At 43.5% G+C, this 18,731-nt stretch overlaps 1 protein-coding gene across 1 annotated transcript; it reads right to left on the bottom strand.

Moving 5' to 3' along the window:
• Positions 1 to 931: 931 nt before the first annotated feature.
• Positions 932 to 17,380, bottom strand: DACT2 (dishevelled binding antagonist of beta catenin 2). The gene is made up of 4 exons (XM_024205978.1): positions 17,045 to 17,380; positions 11,258 to 11,390; positions 8,819 to 9,106; positions 932 to 4,218 (listed from the first exon to the last, which is right to left on the bottom strand). Exons 1-4 carry the CDS (start codon positions 17,276 to 17,278, stop codon positions 2,420 to 2,422), a joined length of 2,454 nt encoding a protein of 817 aa, XP_024061746.1. The 5' UTR covers positions 17,279 to 17,380; the 3' UTR covers positions 932 to 2,419.
• Positions 17,381 to 18,731: the final 1,351 nt, after the last annotated feature.

The following is an 18,731-nucleotide window of genomic DNA, read 5'->3' as shown; positions in this document are numbered from 1 at the left end:
AAATTTTCCATAAAATTCACCTTTGGGAACAGGCCAAGCATAAAAGATATGAACCTGAAAGGGAAGAGTTTCAGAAAATTCTGAATGAGTGAAAATGGGAGTTAGAATGGAACCTGTCATGCAACCTTGCTGTTTTTCATCCAAAATAGGGCACTTCATGCACCAAAATGCACCCAACTCTGTGGTGGCAGCCTCTTGGTTAGTTATATTTTTTTATAAAATGCATTGTGCTTGCAGAATATATTTGATAACATGTTTTTAGTCTTTATGGTATACGCTGTCCAGTTTTCACGCTACTTAAATATATACATAAAGCACTTCAAAATATTTGTCAGTCTAATATTTTTTAGAGCTGTTCACTCAAAAATCAAAGCACCTTGAGTGTTATTAATGGAACTATCTTATAGACTCAGATGTACAGAGTACTTTGCAACATATCTCAAAGTATCTACTTCTGTGTATGAATGTGAGGGGGCAGCAATGTACTTTTCAACGTATGTGATAATGAGATTGTGATCTGGTACAAAGATAGGATGCTCTTGCAGGTTGAAACTAAACTGGCTTAAATCAAAGGAATGGACAATGATCTTCTTCCAAGTAGAAGCAACAGAAACCCACACATGAGGAAAATCCATGTATTTAAAGTTCCTTATGTAACTTTTCCAATGTTCTCCAGAATCAAAGCTTTTATGAAAAATGTACCTCTGGTGCTGAAGAAAGCCATCATGCCATAAATCATCTTGTTTGTTCTGTAGCCAGACACACTGACACAATATAACACCAAGTGTGAAGCGTGAAATTCCCCCATTTGTCTTACTGGAGTGTAAACATCAAAGCCTAGCTTTGACTACCAAAAATTGCTTACATTTTTACACCACTTTGTCTAAAATAGAAACACACAGTTCTAGTCACAGAAACATTTAATGTCAGCCTACAGTTTAAATATGTTCATTTTTAAATGCGAAGTACAATTGGCTTCATCTTTAACTGGTAAATTCACATGTCAATATGTAAGTTTCTTTTACTCTCCCTAGTTAAAAAGTGAAATCACACTGGTTCCACTTGGTAGGTATTGCAGACCTCAGAGTAGCTGCTTGGAAAGACTTGTCTCCTGCAGCCCATAGAATGGGAGTGCACTCAAAACCAGGAAGGTTTTCTGTATATGTCTCGATTTTGTTTAAAATGTATTTTAATATATTATCAACATTAACCCTTGAGTGCAAGTCCTTTTTTTCCCCTAAGTAGTTAACTCATTCCATCAGCATATAGTGGACTACAGGCCCAAGGATTCTTAAACTACAGATCCAAAAGGGTTAGTGATAAAGGTCAACCAAACTCTAGCAACCCTTGACTGAGAAACACCCTGTCTGGAAAAACAGACACACAAAATCATAGTGAAACCATGGACTTTTCTTTGTTTTCCTTTGGTACCGCTGGCAAGCATTGGCCCTTTAGAACCTTTGCATTTCAGATCAGCTGCTAATAAAACTGAATCGCTTTCTTTCAGGAAGCCAGACAGTAACAGTTTTCTGGAGTATATTAAATAGCATTTATTGAGTCTGCAACCGCAGGGGCAGAGTTATTGTGCTCTCAGCCCCAGCTATTTGCACACTAGGATATGGAGCATTCGTAACATTCTTTCGCCCATTCAAAAAACACATGAATAAATGAAATAACATAAAAGGGGGTTTTAAACCTTATTTTTTGCCCTCAATTTTGTAAACAGAAACAGAATCAAAATCTTGTTCTTATTCACAAATACATCCCCTCTTCTCAAACTTTAATTATTTCTATTGAAGAAGGGGCCCGGCCTCCTAGTGACCGGGGCTGGTGTGGGAATGGTCCATCCTAATGTGGAGGAAACCAAGGAGAGCTCTCTAGTTCTCTACCAGATGGGCACAGGAAAAGATGGGTGGCTAATAGGAGGAGTGCATAGGTGTCTCACTGGGAGAAGACTCACATCTCAGGTTGTGGAGAGATCCTTAGTGTAGGGAAGCTTCAGTATCTTCAGTTGGGGACGAGCTGCCCTTCTTGGGAGGCCTTTGTATCTCAAACTGGGGAAGCTCTGTGGGTGCACGTGGGCAACAGACACTAAAAGCCTTCCCCAGAAAATCTTATGGACGAGGCTGTTTGGGCTTGCCACCTCGTTTTTAACTGCAGTGACCTCTGAAGTATAGGAAGAAAAGGCATCACGCTATATACACAAATACATATTTACAGACTACATGGCAAAAGAGGAAATTAGATACAGGGTCAAATATATGGCCATTAGCAAATGAAAAGGTCCCTTATGTGGATCTGGAGGTTGTTCAGAGTTCCTTTAAAACTGTCCTTTTCTTTGAGCATAAGTCCTTTTGTTTTGTAAATGAGCCAGAGCCAGCATGATATCTCATTGGGATAAACAGATGCTTGCTCTCACTTAAACCATGGTCATAACCTTTAGACTGGCAGGTTGGAATCTCCTAATCTTCTTCTTCAGTGCCTTTGAAGCTTTGATGCGACAGATTTTGGGCATGGGGGGAAGAGGCTTGGAAGAGGCCTGGACAGCTGCTGGCTGCCTGACAGAAGCTTCGGGCCAGACCAACTCGCTTTCATCGGCATCATCATAGTCAAGAGTGAGGCTGCTGCTATTGCTGCTGCCCTCTGAATCACTTTCACTGGACTCGCTGTCCCCAAAGCAGTTGGTTGTGTAATCACTGACCTCGCCTTCGCTGGTCTCTGCAATGGTGGAGTGGAAAAGGGAAGCACATTCAGCGGAGTATTCAGAATGGTCTGACTCGCTTTTGGCATATGTTCCATGGCGGTGATGCTTCGAACGTGCCCTCATGCTTACAGTACGCAGGACCCCTGCTCTCCTTACTGGCTGTCTTGGTGGCCCTAGGCCAAAGCCACTAGAGAGGCTGGCAAGGTGAGTCTTTGCTGAGATCTCCACAGTGGACTGCCATTTACGCTGTTTTTTCTTGGTGGCTGTGTCTATGTAAGCCGTTTCAAGAGAATACAGTGCATTAGCAGATGCCCGGTAAAGTTCAGGCCTGGATGGTGCTGGGGGGATTCGGAATTGCACGGGGAATAGGCTGGACTCTGAACAAGACCTGCCAGTAACCTCTCCAGCGTATGTAGATCTCCTGACAAGGCTCTTTCCTCCGTGCTGTTTTTGAGGCAAATTCCACTCAACAGGCAGCCTGGCAGCTCCATGGGCTCCCCTTGACTTTTCTGCACAAAGGGTCTGCTTCCCAGGCCTTAGCACCTTCTCACTGTTCCTTCTCTTAACCTTCACAGACTTCATTTTGGAGCTGGCAAACCTCACTCTGACTTGATGGGATTCTGCAGGGACAAACTGGGCGTGAACAAATTCACTCTGAGTCACTGGCTCATCACCCCCCGCATTAGCCAGCTTGAGGGTGCTGCACCTTCTGTTAGGCTTTCTGGGAAGGATAGCTTTAGTGTTCAAGATACCTGGACTAGAGACCTCGTAGCATATCTGTGAGCAGGAGGAACTGTGCTCCAGGCCTCTCCCCACTGCTTCTGCCAGAGCAGAGCCTCTGGCTGTTGACTTGGCAGGGTAACAACTATTTACAGCTGATGACTCTGGGTCAGGCAGGGTGGATGGCTGCTCTACATTCACACAGTGAACAGTCCCCTGCTGCTTGGCACATTCCCCTTCAGGCACCTCCCTCCGCAGTTTCCCTTCAGCTTTGTTACCTTCCAGAGAGCTCCCTTGTTTTTCCAGCTGGCTGCTGCTGCTGCTGCTAATTTTCACTCCACCAGTGCTGGGGGTTATAATGAGTCTCTGGGGCACTGTGGATGGCTGGCTCTTTGTTGAAACCCTCTCACTGGCATCTGCATGATTGTTCCCTCTGCATCTTGTCAGCTGCAGCAGTTTGTTGATATAACCCCCTGGCCTGGCCTCAATGACTGGCCTAGTCCTAATCAAGCTAGGACTTGTGACACTAGGCATGGGTTTACTGGGGGAAGAGTGGTTGTCTGTTTCCAATGGTACCCCCACCAGAGAAAAAAGTGGGCTTTGTAAAGCCACAGCATGAAGAGGGCTTGGGTAAGGATACACATCATTGCCGCTCTTGGAGACCAAGTCATTTTGGTATTTTGGGTCCACACTCTGGAACTGGAATTCCACCCCATGACAAAGCGGGGGCACGGATTTGGGGTCTGTCGTTTTCTGAAATCCAGTGTCTTCTGGTAGACGTCTTTCCAGGTCACCTGGATATCGAATGGAAATAAATCAAAGAGTTATATCACAGGTAATTTCTTCTATTGCCACACCTTATATTTCAAGGAGATATTTCAGAGACTATTTCATATCCTTTGTCATTAATGAGTATTTTAGTGTAATCATGACAAAAATAAGTTTTAATACCCCCAAGAACTCTGCATTTCTTTGTATTATTTTCTTGTTGAGACCATAAAAGTATGAGGAAAACATGCTTTAGAAACACACCCATGTAAAAACAATGAATGGTAAATGCAAAAGGGCAGATTCTCATTTCAGTTACACCAGTGTAAATCCTGAGTTACACGGCTGCTTTCAGTGGGTTTACACTCGTATATAATGATCGGAATCTGGACCAATGATTTTAAAAGCAAATGACTGAACCCATGTCTTACTTGAGGTTTAAACTGTGGTCACTTAAGAGAAATTAATGCTTGTGCCATTAAAATGTTTTAAAACTACACAGCTCAAAAGGCACTAAAAATAAAAAAAAGATTATCTCCCAAGAGAGATGTAAAAAGAATCCGAGTACCAGGAAGTCTAAAGTCAAATGTCATATAAAAAAATCCAGTAAAGTCTAGCAGAATTTGTTAATTCTTTCCTCTCAGGACCAGCTAGAGACTCTCTCAGGGTTAGGGCTTCCCATAGCAACTGAGGAAATAAATTCTTGAAATTCCCAGGAGGTAAACAGTTAATATTATTGGTTCTAATGGTTAACTTTGAATTCAAACTCCCCTCCCCATACTGGTTCATGTGTCTTTTGAAATCTACAGTCCTGAACCAACTGCTTTAACCGGACTTAATGGAGCTAAAGTCAAAGTGTCTCTTAATCCCTTCAGAGCTGGCAACTACTGCTGTGTTCTTTTACATTTTGCCTCAGTGAGACACTGCAGTGAGCACTAACACTTTAACTACACTGGAAAACCATTTAGATGCATTTTGCATTTTACAGGCTCACTCCTCCTCCCCCAGAATCCAATGAAACCTCTTAATTGGATCTTTTCCCTTCATTTGATAACAAAGTTGCAGAGGGTTGCCTTTCTGAAGTGAGTCACCCGCTGCATTCGCTGTTCTTGGAGTCTTTGATTCTAGCAGGCAACACTTAAGAGACTTTATTAAATGGGAGGAAAATTGAAAAATTATTTTGCAGGTAGGTGTGTGTGTTTTAAAAAGACATTTGGAGGAATAGACTAAGAATTATCTTCACCCCAAAAGAGAAATAGACAATGGTTTAGATCCTCCACTGTGTCTGATGCCTTGTCTAAATGCAGAGTTAATACATGGCCAGCTGGGGAGTGAATATACACCATAGTAACTGGCTGTATGGACCCTTCTGCTCCACTAGTGCACTTTGACCTACCTGCTGTTTCAGCAGTAGGTCAAAGCGCACTACACAACTTTTAGTGTGTGGTAGCAGGTTACACATGGCAACTTATTGCATGGCATGCTAGAGTGTGGTAGATTTATACCCCAGCTTGCCTTGCACTAATTCTCTGTATAGACAAGTTCTTAGACATGTTCCCTTGAAATTGGAGTTTCTAGGAACAAGTTTAGTCCCCATCATAACTTGAAGTAACTTTAGGGCTGATGTAAGTTACACCTGGCTGCCGACAGCCCCATAGTCCCCTTTTCTTCTGAGAACATCCCGAGCTAGGGGCTGGGAAAATAGGTCTTGTAGAGTAACTAACAGCTCTACACCACTCAGGAATTCCCCTTGCACACAGGGATTCCATAGGGAGCCAGATAAATTCCCTGTTTCACTGCTTTGTGCTGCAGAGCAAACCCAAAAATCAGGAGAAATAAGCTTCAGAAAAGCTAAGTAAATTATGTTAACTTTTTCTGTACTACTAGAAGACGACATGGGGAGACTTACAAATTTCGAACTGTCTGCAGTTCATGCACTGGGGCATTTGCACCGGGACATTTGCACCCTTGTTAATTCAACAATCAGGATGAAGTCTTAAATATCTATCTCCCAGGGCCGGCTCCAGGCACCAGCTTCTCAAGCAGGTGCTTGGGGCGGCCGTTCCGGACGGGGCGGCAGTTCCAGGTATTCGGCGGCAATTCGGCGGACGGTCCCTCACTCCGCCTGGGAGTGAAGGACCTCCCGCCGAATTGCCGCCGCAGATCGCGATCGCGGCTCTTTTTACATCGCAATCACGGCTTTTTTTTTTTTTTTTTTGGTTTTGGCTGCTTGGGGCGGCCAAAACCCTGGAGCCGGCCCTGCTATCTACACACACACACATCATGAAATTCCTTAGATTGAAGAACTCATTCACAGGGTGTAACATTGGTATCTTTTTGTCTGGCTTTTAGTTGTGTGTGGCTGGATACAAAAGAAAGAGGGTTGTTCTGGCATCTACCTCTGTCTTCTGCATCCAGCACAGAACAAATTAGTCTGTTCCCCACATCCCATTCAAAAAAAGGCAAAGGGACTGGAGTTTAAAATTCTAACCCACATTCTAGCTTAGATAACGTTAGGAATATTTCTTTATGTGAGGACTCATGTACAGTTCTATTCTATTTGTCTAAAATGAGTCAAGAGAAAGTTTCACAGGGCTGATTTAGTCCTATTACAAACATGGTATCAGCCCCACAACAAATTTACTGACCCACTCTTTACCAGGATGAAAATAAAAAACTGTACAAAAATTCAAACAGGAATAATGGAGCACATTTTCCAGGAGGTCACCATCACTACCCCCTCGAGGGGCCAACCACATGCTCTAGAGCAGTGGTTCTCCACTCTTTTTTGGCTCAGGACCCATTTGTAAACCTTGATGGTCTGTTGTGACCCAAAGACCTCCCAAAATGCCTCCAGACCTAATCCTGCCTCCCCGGGGGGCATGACAGAGGGACAGCTGGGCGAAACCTGAATGGTAATATGACCAGGTTGTAAAGCCCAGAGTGGGGAGCCAAGCCCAGCCAGCCCCGCAACACTTGGACACATACTAGCAAGCCAATTTTGAGTCGCAACCCATGGGTTGAGAAACCCTACTCTAGGGCAGTGATTCTCAGCCTGTGGGGTGGAACTGAGTAGGGAGTTGCAAGAGGCTGATCATTGGCTCACAGCAAAATCACCCCTGCTAGAGAGAGCGAGTGACAAGGTGGTGAGGTCATATCTTTTACTGGACCAACTTATGTTGTCTCTCTAATGTCCTGGGACCAACACGGCTACAAGAACACTGCAAGCAGAATAAAAAGTTCAGCCGGTCTAAAACTGGCAGGCAATAGGGCCCAAAGAGGACAAGCACTGGAGAGGGAAGGAGAAGTTTGCTCTCTTCTCCTGTTGACGCTATTCTGACCCACCGTAGCTATCCCTCACTTCCTTTGCACCCCACGCTCAATATTGCAGAAATTGCCTCTTCAAGATGCTGTGGAGTTGGCTGCCTGGACTCCACAGCCAGGCTGTTCATGCAGCTCACAGCATCTGGAAGCTGCACTTCTCCAAAACAGAGCAAATAGCAGGCAGTGGTTGGGAGAGAAGGGATGAGCTATAGCATCCTAGAACACACCATCCCTACCTTCTCCACCTTTCCCACCCAACATCACTCATTCCCTCACCCAGCAGCACCCCCCACCCATAGTGGTTATCTGTTGAAAACTCAGGAGTCATGGAAAGAAACTGTTAGGGTGGAGAACCACAGATACAGAGGAACAAGGACAGGGCTGGAACCATTAAAATTCTATTTCTGCCTCTAAGGGTCCTTAATATTTTGCTCTTACATAGCAATTTATAAACATTCTTTAGTTAGGTCTTACAAGACCCCTATATAGGAGGTAAATTATTATTCACCTTTGTTATATCTGGGTAAACAGAAGACTTGCAAGAATCAAGGTTACAAAGTAAGTCAACATCAGACCCAGGATTTCAACTCAAGGCTGGCTCTCAGGCCCCTGCCTATTTGAGTAGACCACACGGAGACCAGGAAAGATCAATTAACCTCTCTGTGTCTGTTATCCTGATCTGTAAATAGTAAAATCTGAATGTAAACAAGGTTTACGCTGTCCATAGCCTTTTCAATGTAGGTAGGTAGGTAAATGCGATCATTCTCACTGTACAACAGAATGGGAAAACAGACACCAAAAACTGAAACACTTCCCTGAGACAATCTATGCTCAAGGAGGCAGCTCCTTCTGCTGAGATTTTTGCAATCTTCCTCAATAAATTAACAAATTTTTGCTATTTTCCCCTGCTTGAATTTTCACACACCTCTCTCAGCTCATGCAAGGTATTTCACAAAATAGCTGCTATTTTGCTGATTTCGCAAACTCAAATGCTGGCAAATTTAATCAAAACTAATCAAACAAGTGTTCCAACAACTTCTCAGGCCTTATATACTGATCTACTTGCAAATATCCTCCTTGTCTGTTATTAGTTAAAGGTGCCTGACTGTGCTATAGCTGAGAATTAGGCAGTAAGTAGTTTGATTTTATTTTTATTTTTTTGTTTTTGCTTTTGTGTGTTTTCAAATGCACACTATTGTATTAGCTGCACTATTCATACATCACACTATGATGCTAAATGTAATAAGTGGGACTATCAACGTTCGTCTTCCCTTCACATCGTTCAGTTCTGCAACCAATTACCTGTGGAAACTGGCCTTGGTCTGGACCTGGCAGGAGTTCCAGAAATGTCCGTGCTAGCCTTGATTCGACATCCATCACTGACATAGACTCCCTGGTGCTGGAACTTAGTGGTGTGCACAGTGGTTTCGTCTGCAGACTTGGGCCGATAATCAAAGACACTGAGCCGTGTTTTGGGCTGCTGACAGCTCGGCAACAGACTGGTGTGGGAGGAGGATATGGACTCACTGTACACAGATGTGCAAGAGTTGGATAGTGAGCAGGAACCACCATCGCTCAGGTCGTAAAAGCCTGTAGAGTTCAAATAAATACAAAAATCTTTCTGGCTTACAGTGAATAAATAGGGCCCTACCAAATTCTTGGCCATGAAAAATGCATCACGGACCATGAAATCTGGTCTCTCCCCGTGAAATCTGGTCTTTTGTGTGCTTTTAGCCTGTACAGTACAGATTTCATGGGGGAAAACCAGCGTTTCTCAAATTGGGGGGCGTGACCCAAAAGGGAGTTGCAGGGGGGGTTGCAAACTTATTTTAGGGGGCGTCACGGTATTGCCACCCATACTTCTGTGCTGCCTTCAGAGCTGGGCAGCTGGAGAGCGATGGCTGTTGGTTGGATGCCCAGCTCTGAAGGCAGTGCCCTGCCAGCAGCAGCACAGAAGTAAGGGTGGCAATAACATACCAGGCCATCCTTATTTCTGCGCTGCTGCTGCTGGTGGCTCTGCCTTCAGAACTGGTCTCCCTGCCAGCAGCCGCCGCTCTCCAGCTGCCCAGCTCTGAAGGCAACACCATCGCCAGCAGCAGTGCAGAAGTAAGGGTAGCAGTATTGCAACCCACCCCCGCTACAATAACCTTGCGACATCCCCGTCCCACCACTCCTTTTTGGGTCAGGGTCCTTACAATTATAACACCGTGAAATTTCAGATTTAAATAGCTGAAATCATGAAATTTACAATTTTTAAAATCCTATGACCATGACATTGACCAAAATGGACCGTGAATTTGGTAGGGCCCTATGAATAAACAATAAATCCTCTTTGCCATTTGCTACAGTGGTAAATTCATGATCACTGGGTTTTTTGATTGAGATTGGATGTCCTTCTACAAGATGCACTCCAGTTCAACCACAGTTTATTGGGTTTGATCTATTCACTTTGGGCCCTCAACCAGCATAACAAGCGAGCACACACTTAACTTTAAGCACATGATCATGTTTAACCAGCTTGAAGTTCAAATGAGAGATGAGCCTTTTGATAATCTATTCCTATGTCTTTCCCCCCACCCCGAAAAATAACAGCATAAACTTTCAAATGCAACTAGTGACTGAGTGTCTCAGTTTTTGGCTATCCAACTGAGGCAGCTTAAAAGAGTCTCATTTTCAGAGCGTGGTGCTCAGCACTTTCTGAAAATAAGGCACCTTTGATGGGTCTCAAATTGGGTAGCCAAAAACAGAGGACCCAAAATCCTAACTGTACCTGAAGAGAAGGAAAGATGGAAAGGTGCCTATTTTCTGCTCAGCTCTCAGACAGCACTACAGAAAAATATTAATTGCAGGCATTTTTAATGTGCACAATTTAAAATATCCCAATATTTTCCATTTCACACAAGAGATATTTATGTTTAATTAATGCACTGAGTTTCATTTAGCAGTTCCATACCTGCAGAAGGGAGGGAGGGAGCTGCATCCTGAGAAGCAGTGACTCTGGAAAGAATTTAGGGGTCATAGTGAACAAGCAACTGAACATGAGCTCCCAGTGCGATGCTATGGCAAAAAGGGCCAATGGGATCCTTGGATGTATAAAGAAGTGGATAGGAGAAGAGAGGTTGATTTTACCTCTGTATGGCATTGGTGTGACTGGTACTGGAACACGGCATCCAGACCTGGTGGCCACATTTTTAAAAAGGATGTTGAAAAATTGGAGAGGGTTCAGAAAAGAGTCACAAATACAGTTTGAGAGCTGGAGAAAATTCCTTACAGTGAAAAGAGCTCATCAAAAAGATTGAGAGGTGACTTGATTAGAGTATGAGTACCTTGAGAGGGAGAAAATACTAGACTATAATGGGTCTTTAATTTAGCAGAGAAGAGCATAACAAGAACCAGTGGCAGGAAGCTGAAGCCAGACAAATTCAAATTAGAAGTCAGATACAAATCATTAGCAGTGAGGGTGACTGACTGCTGGAATAAACCACCAAAGGAAGTGGTAGATTCTCCATCTCTGAATGTCTTCCAGTCAAGACTGGATGCCTTTCTGAAAGATATTCGTTAGCCAAACACAAGTTATTAGGCTCAATACAGGGGGAATCAGGTGAAATTGAATGGCCTGTGCTGTATAGGAAGTCAGACTAGATGACCTAATGGTTCCTTCTGGTTTTAAACTCTATGAGTCTATGAATTCATACAAATTCCACTAGAACCATAATAAATAAATTGTCAAGAGTGCATTACCTGAGCTGGGTCTGCTGTCACTGTCGAGGTATTCGCTAGAGGACTTCCTGACATCCAGCTTCAGTTCACTTATTTGCTGGTCCAGCTGATCCAGGTGACTTTTCAAGCCAACATCCTGTCTCCTTAAACGTGACTATTCACAGGTCATGGAAAGAAGGGGGAAATAAAGAATAGTCATAGTTAGGATCTCAGGGCTATATAGTGAATTTGCCATGTATATTAGCCAAATTATGTACTCCTGAAGCAAAAGTACCACTGAGAGTTTTGCTCAGCTAAGGACTACAGTAATTGGCTAATGTAATGACTCTGAAATCTGACATAAGTATAAAACACTCTGCTTCTCAGAATATCCTGTATTCTGCCTACCTACCCTAAACATTTTCTGTGTACTTTCACACTGAAAAAGTTATTCTTCTCTTCCTTTTCTGTAACACACTGGGACTGATCCAACTTCCTCTGATGTCAATGGGAAACTTTACACTGATTCCAGTGGGGTTGCATTGGGTCCACTGTGTAATTGTGTTGATATAGAATGGTAACAACATCTCCTACATTCCACCTCAGAAGGGTCTGCTGCATCTTAGGCCATGTCTACACTAATGAGCTTACACCAACACAGATGTATCAATGCAGCTGCGACACTGTAAGATTGCTCATGTGGCCACTCTTCCCGTCGACATAATAAAACCACATCCCCGCCGGCGGGAGCTCTCACGCAGACATAGTGCTGTCCACACCAGCGCTTCAATCGGTGTAACTTATGTCGCTCAGGGGGCTGTTTTGTTCACACCCTGGAGTGACACAAGTTATACCAACAAAAGTGGTAGTATAGACATGGCCTTAGTGGAGGATAAGCGATACGTACAGTCTGTAAGAACACTTTATCCTTCACGATGAATGGACACTATAGAAAGTAAATTTATCTTATTATCACACAGGGCACAGCAAGCATATTTGGTTTGCTTACAAGACCCGAGCTTTGAAGACATTTCTCTATAGTTATAGGAGTATAAAACAAAACCAATGAGTTCAGGATCCCAAAACCATGAAGTTGGCTTAAAAATCATGAGATTTAAATATATATATATATATATATGGGGTTATTTTTATTTGGCTTCTGGTTTTTGAACCTTTAGGGTTCATGTTTTCAGGCTTTTCTCCACAACCATGAGAGCTAAAAACTTAAGCAAACAACAACAACAAAAACTGATGCTGACATTCTGATGTAATTCCAAGGTGCCAGGAGCTGGAGCTTTTATGAGACTCAGAATAAAATTGTAAGAGCTGGCAACATTGCTAAGGGACTGAAAAGATCTCTCCAGCCTGCTCTGGAATCCTAAAGAACTGGATGAAACTTGTAAGGCACAAGAAGTGTGAGGCCCTTTATTAGTGCCATATGTACAAGAAAGCTTAGGCACGAGCCAACAACTGCTTCCTAACAAAACAGGGGGGAGGGGTTTTGTTCTTCCTGTCACAAAAGAAATGTTAAGGTTAGAACTAAATAGTAAAGAACAACTTCTTCTCCATCTCATGATGAATACTTACCTTTTCAACTCTCCTTTAGTTTTTTTTAATTGTTTGAGGAAACCAAACATGTTGTGCCTCCCTGGGTCCCCCCATTCAGGAAATCACAAAGTTTTGTTTGGATGGCTGGAATTAATTGCTTAATGATTAATGTTTTGCCAGCCAATCCCTCAGTCTGTGATTTCTGTTTCTGATTAATGGCAGAGAGGCCACAAAGTGTTCAACAAGGCTCTCAGATATTCAGAGATTATTTATTACACCCTTGAGCTTTCGCTTTAACCAATATGCATGAGTTACATCATCCTTGTTAACCCTTTCCCATTGTCCCCCACTACGGGGTTTTCATGTTTTTCTGGGAGACTCCATACTGTTCATTAACTCCTTCTAGGCTTCAAGAGAACAAGTGCTCCTTAAATTATTCAGATAACTCAGACTATTTTTTAAAAAAAAGCAGCAAGCAGCACCCTGAACAATAAATCCTAAACTCAAGGTTTCTCAGTTCACAAAATGAATTTTTCATGAAGCAGAATGAAACCATCTATTTGCTTTGAGGCGTGCAGATGTGAAGATATATTTACTCTGAGGCGTACAGATGTGAAGAAGTCTGCAGTACACTGCTTGCATGGGCAACTGGGACACAATTTTCACAAGCAACTAGTGTTCTTGATGGCCTCAGTTTTTGGGTGCCCAATTTGAGACCCTTAAAGGAGCCTGATTCGCAGAAGGCAGGTGGGCACACCAAACTGAGGCACTGAAAATCACTAGTCACCTTTGAAAAATCTTGGCCAATCATTTAGGGCCCAGTATTGCAGCTTTGAAGTGATGGAGGCTTTACTGTTGACTTTAGGCTCTGACAGTACGCATTACTTCATCTGATTTCTGGTACACATCAAATTTTTTTTTTTTAAGTTTCCCTCTCTCTCCCATATAAAACCAGAGAGATAATGACAATCTGAAGTGTATAGAATCTGTCAAGACCCAAGAGATTGGAATGTCTTTTCTCTTGACATTTCAGCATAAACCTACATGACCCTTCACCACATTTTCATAATCTGATAATTCATTTGGAACTAGACGATGCAAAATAATTGCACTCAATTGACTTCATTTTATAAATAATATTATTTGGGGAAACATTTGAGAAATAGTGGGTGATATTGCCTTGAATTTCTGCCCATTCACATACCTAAAGAACCTCAGAATTACTTATTTTTACAAAGTTTGAGTACCTTCTTTCCTCTTCCTTCTACCCAATGCTACCAAAATGTCATCTCAGGAAACTAGATTAGCTTTCTTAATAGTCAGTGCAACTAGGTAGTGCCACTCAATGTTGCTTCCCTTCACCATCTCTGCAATGAGAGTCTCATCCTATCTCCACTGTTACAATTACTGGGGATGGAGAGGAGGGATCCAACCTGACATGGTTTGCTCTTGCTATGAAGAAGACACCCAACTGTGTCCCTGAACAAGGCTACAACCCTGCTAAAGTCCAAAGGCTGTAGTGCAGTTCAGGAATATGCTTAAAGCTTGGTTTCACCTACACTGCAAGACCAACCCATGTTTAACCATTCCTATCTTGTATCTGAGTCTTCCAACTTAAGAGCTGTTTAGGGGAGGGGAAGAACTTTTCCCCTATGTTGTGTTTGCCAATCTGGGACCTGGAAATCTAGACTCCACCATAGATTAATTAGAAGTGGTGTGTCGCTTACTCAACACATGGCACAATCCAATTTCTGTGAAAAACCTAACTCTATATAGCCTTTCTTGTGCCTTTTGGCATCATCCCCCAGGAAAAAGTATCTCTACTTATTTCCCATGACTGCAGTGACACCTCCTGGTGAAAGCAGTCCTTTTCCAAGGGTGAACTAGGACAATACATTTCTCATGATTCCTGCAGCTATATCTGCTTTTTATTTCAAAACTAGAATTTTATGGTCTAGTTTGCCTCACCCTGTTGAAAGCATAATTAATAGCCAGACAAGTCCTGATAAAACTAATCTCCCACTTTCATGTCTTATTTGGAAAATATATAAACAAATGTGTAATTACAGCACAACACCTTGTGTCAAACACCAATGGATCACTTTGGTCAGAGGTCACTAAGTGTTTATATTAACTCAGTGGGCTTGAGCAGGCAATAAATGTTTTAAATCATCTTTTCTTTTTTGTTAAAAACATAAAGTGCAGTCATTAGTTAAAATTATCAATGACAGGTAATCAAGTGGTTGGCAGTACACTTGTGCTGCAATTTTGACTTTAATCAAGATATGCTTGCTGCTGTGTTTTCACAAGTGGTGCTTAGATTCCCTGAAGGTTAAAGCCAATTTTCACTCTGAGATTCTGTCTGATAAAACTGCCTACACTTAATGAATATCCTTTCTGTTTTCACACCTGATTGATAACTGATGACCAAGTCTAACACCAATATGGGGAGGGAGAGAGCTCTGAATTAACTTTGAGCTTACTGATGTGTGTAATTGCCAGTACTAGAGAGATTAAAGCCTCTAGCCTTTGATTGTATTCTTTCTTATGAAACTAGTTTCAGTCCTAATTTAGATTTTTTTTCCTTCCACAAAAATGTACAAGTGTTAAATGCAAGGCTGATGTCAAACAAATTCAATTATTTCCCTCTTTTGATCAGGCAATCCATTCCAGAACAAAGTATTTAAGGGATACAAGCCAGAAGTTTTCCTGATCCTTCCTCCTCCCTTACTCCCCCACATATATACATTAGAAAAAGTTTGATCTTCAGCTCTAAATGGTTACTTATACTGATATGTACACTACTTAAATCAAGTTAATCATCAGCTTTATTCCTTGTCCTATTAAAAAACAGTTCAGGTTAGAGCATTCAGCATTTTGTCTAGCACATGACATGTACTTTAGTCTGATGAAAATGCACTCAGTAAAAACCGTAACCAAATCTTATTAAATAAAAAAAAACCTTATAATAGTGTCTGTAGTCATGAATTCTGAAACTGAATGTACCAGTGCCCATATATTATGACTGGCATGTAGGAAGGCTGTCAGTGCTGATTAATACTGCCTGTTGTGTAGTTTTAGTGATGTCTTCGCAAAATTATTTCCCTCAAAAGACATAGCTACATTTTCTACCTGACACTTAAAGATGCTTGTGCAGTGCTTCTAAATAATTAAGCACAGATTTCCTTCAAATGCATATTCAGACATGTAAAAGAGCCTACGTCTATCAAGTGGTCAATCACTGCTCTAAACAAAGCTCCCACTTCTCCGAAAACAAGACTTTTAGAGCCGATTTCCAGTTTTGTTAATTCTCCCCTGTTACAAGTTGACGTCGGTAGATTTGTGTACTTAGGTACTACTCTATTTAAATAATAAACATATAAAACAAACAAAATTACATACCACATAGAATAAGATGGGAATTGGTATGTTGTGTAGACAAAGTGTCTTTGACATACTTAGCCAAAACATACATTTTATGTGCAAAAGAACTAGATTCAATGCCAAACTACAGAAATAGGCTGTAAATCATTTGGCAGAAATGAATAGCTGCAGCCACTATTCTTATTTCAAGCAGGCTAAATTACAGTAAATCAAAATTTATAATATTTTATAATCAATAAAAGGTAAAACAGACGTTAATTTCAGGCACAAATACCAGTGTCTTGGAAATCACTCATCCTTCATTCCTACCATTTTGCCCCAGATAATCGTTTTCACACTGGACAATCCACTCACACTTTTTTATAATAAACTTGAAATGTCCAAATGTGTGGAGTAACCAAATACAAAACTTGCTCAAATCATCTGATACAGACAGGAAATGTTACTTTAAAAAAACCCAGGAGCATCGTGATGTGAAGGGGGGGAAATCATTTTTCTGTTGCATTGCACAGTGGCAAAGATTTTTCTCTCACATCACACGTTAGGATAGAGTTATGAATGGAACAAGTTAAAAGACAGCAGCGAGTGAATCCACAAATGTGCGCTTGTGCATGAGCGCGTGTTTCTACCGCTGTGGGGACTAAATACTGTACAGACACAGCCTGTTTACTGAGCCAGTCTGTGTTTCAGTTTGTTCTCCTCGTCGGAGTTCTAATCTACCCTCTATAGGTGGGTATGATAGATGGAGAGAAATAGTTACACACACACGCTTAGCCTGCACTCTGCCCCCAGACACAAAACACACGCTCGGCGTCTCCGATGATTAACGCCGTATTCTAGAGAAAACATCTGGCCGAACAGCTGGGCGGTTCGCTGCCGTGGCGCCTCAGCCCTTACCAGTTGTTCCTTCAAGGCAGTCAGCGTGGCCTCCAGCCTGTGCTCCTTGCTACGCGCCGGGTCCCCTCGGGCTGCCGGCTGCTGCTGCATGGCCAGGGCTCCGCTCACCAGCGTCCGCTGCTTCTCCCGCAGCACCTGGAGCTCCTGGAGGCCGGCCAGGGCCGCGTGCAGCCTCTCCCCGACCCTGCAGCGATCCCAGCCGCCCGGCCGGTGCTGCTGGCTCTCCCCCAGCATCTTTAGAGGCTGGCACCCGCCCGGGCCATGGCAATGGGCTAGCAGCGAGGGGGGCGGGCTGCGCTGGGGCTGGGCCGGAGCTGCTCGCCCTCTCCCGGCTGCTGGCACTGGAGCAGAGGGAGTGCTGCGGAGCCACTGCGGCTCCTGCGGTTTTGGAGAAGGGGGAAGGGGCGGGAGGCAGAGGGGAGGGCTGTGCCTATGGTCTGCGCCCTGGGGCCACCTATCTGCGTGGATAGAGGTGGATCGTCCTCCTTTCCCTCCTCCCCCGCCCCTTCCGCAACTCCCCTCCCCTTGCCAGGAGGCGGCTGGTGGGGCTGGGTGGTGCGGGTGACTGACTGATGAGCCTTCTTTGGGCAAGGGCAAATCCAGCCCCCGAGGTTACGTCTTGCTCTGTCCTCCCCGACCCTGGGGAAACGGACCCCAGCAAGAGAGGGAGAACTTCTCTGCGCCGTCTTGTGGCCCACGCGTCCCCACGCGTGGAGGCTGCATAAATCCGGCAGCAAAGTGATTACAGGAGGCTTCGTGCAGCCTTAATCCCAAGGAGTTTTAGTTCAAAATACAGTAAAAGCCTGGAATGCGGGGCGGGGGGAGGTGCAGGAAGGGCTGAGGCTCAGCTGTTTTACATTACACAGCGAGCAGCTTTCTGGATATACACGTTTTCTTACCTCCTTACCAGGGGCCAAATTCTCCACTGATTGCTGGGTCAACCCGTCTGAAGTCAGAGGGCCAAAATTCTGATCTCACTTACACCACTGTACATCTGCCAGTAACTCCACTAAAACCAATGGTATTATCCTGGATTTACACCAGTGTGAGGTCGGAATTTGGTCCATTGAGGTCTCACACAGTGTAAAGTTAGTTATATCCATATGTACAATTTCATATACAAACTACACATTTTGTAACTTCATCTCTCTCTCTTTCTCACTCTCACCCACGATCTGCTGCCCTCTCCCATCCCTCAGATGGAGATTAGGCAACACTCTAAAACTGCACTCAAAGTTGCAATAACAGTGCTTGCGCCATGGTCACCCAGATAGGGTGCCAGAGACTTATGTGCAAGCAGCTGATGTGGCTGGCTTGCATGTCTCAACCCAGAAAAGGTCATATGGAGGGTTGAGGGTATGTGGTAAATGGTGCCTGAAAGCACAGCTGACAGTGGAAACCTAACACAACAAAGCCGTTGCTACGCAGAAATGTCTACACTTTCAATTTCAAACACAGGCAGCCGCATGCAGGAATCCTAGAAGATATTTGGTCAGCAGACAGCAAGGTTAATACACAGGCCAGAGCCGTGTAGAGGAAGAAAAGAAGCACTGATGCTATAGGGGTCCGATGAACACAATGGACATAGATGAGGCACACTGCAGGAAACAAATTTCCTACTGCTGCCACTAGGATATGAATCATTGCTACCGTAGCCATCAGTCGCCCAGATCTCAGGTGCGGAGAT

This window comes from Terrapene carolina, unplaced genomic scaffold (assembly GCF_002925995.2).
Source record: "Terrapene carolina triunguis isolate 2854851 unplaced genomic scaffold, T_m_triunguis-2.0 Scaffold85, whole genome shotgun sequence".
NCBI classification, from domain to species: Eukaryota; Metazoa; Chordata; order Testudines; family Emydidae; genus Terrapene; species Terrapene triunguis.
Note: the sequence above shows the minus strand (reverse complement) of the source record. Positions and strands in the feature narration are given on the sequence as shown.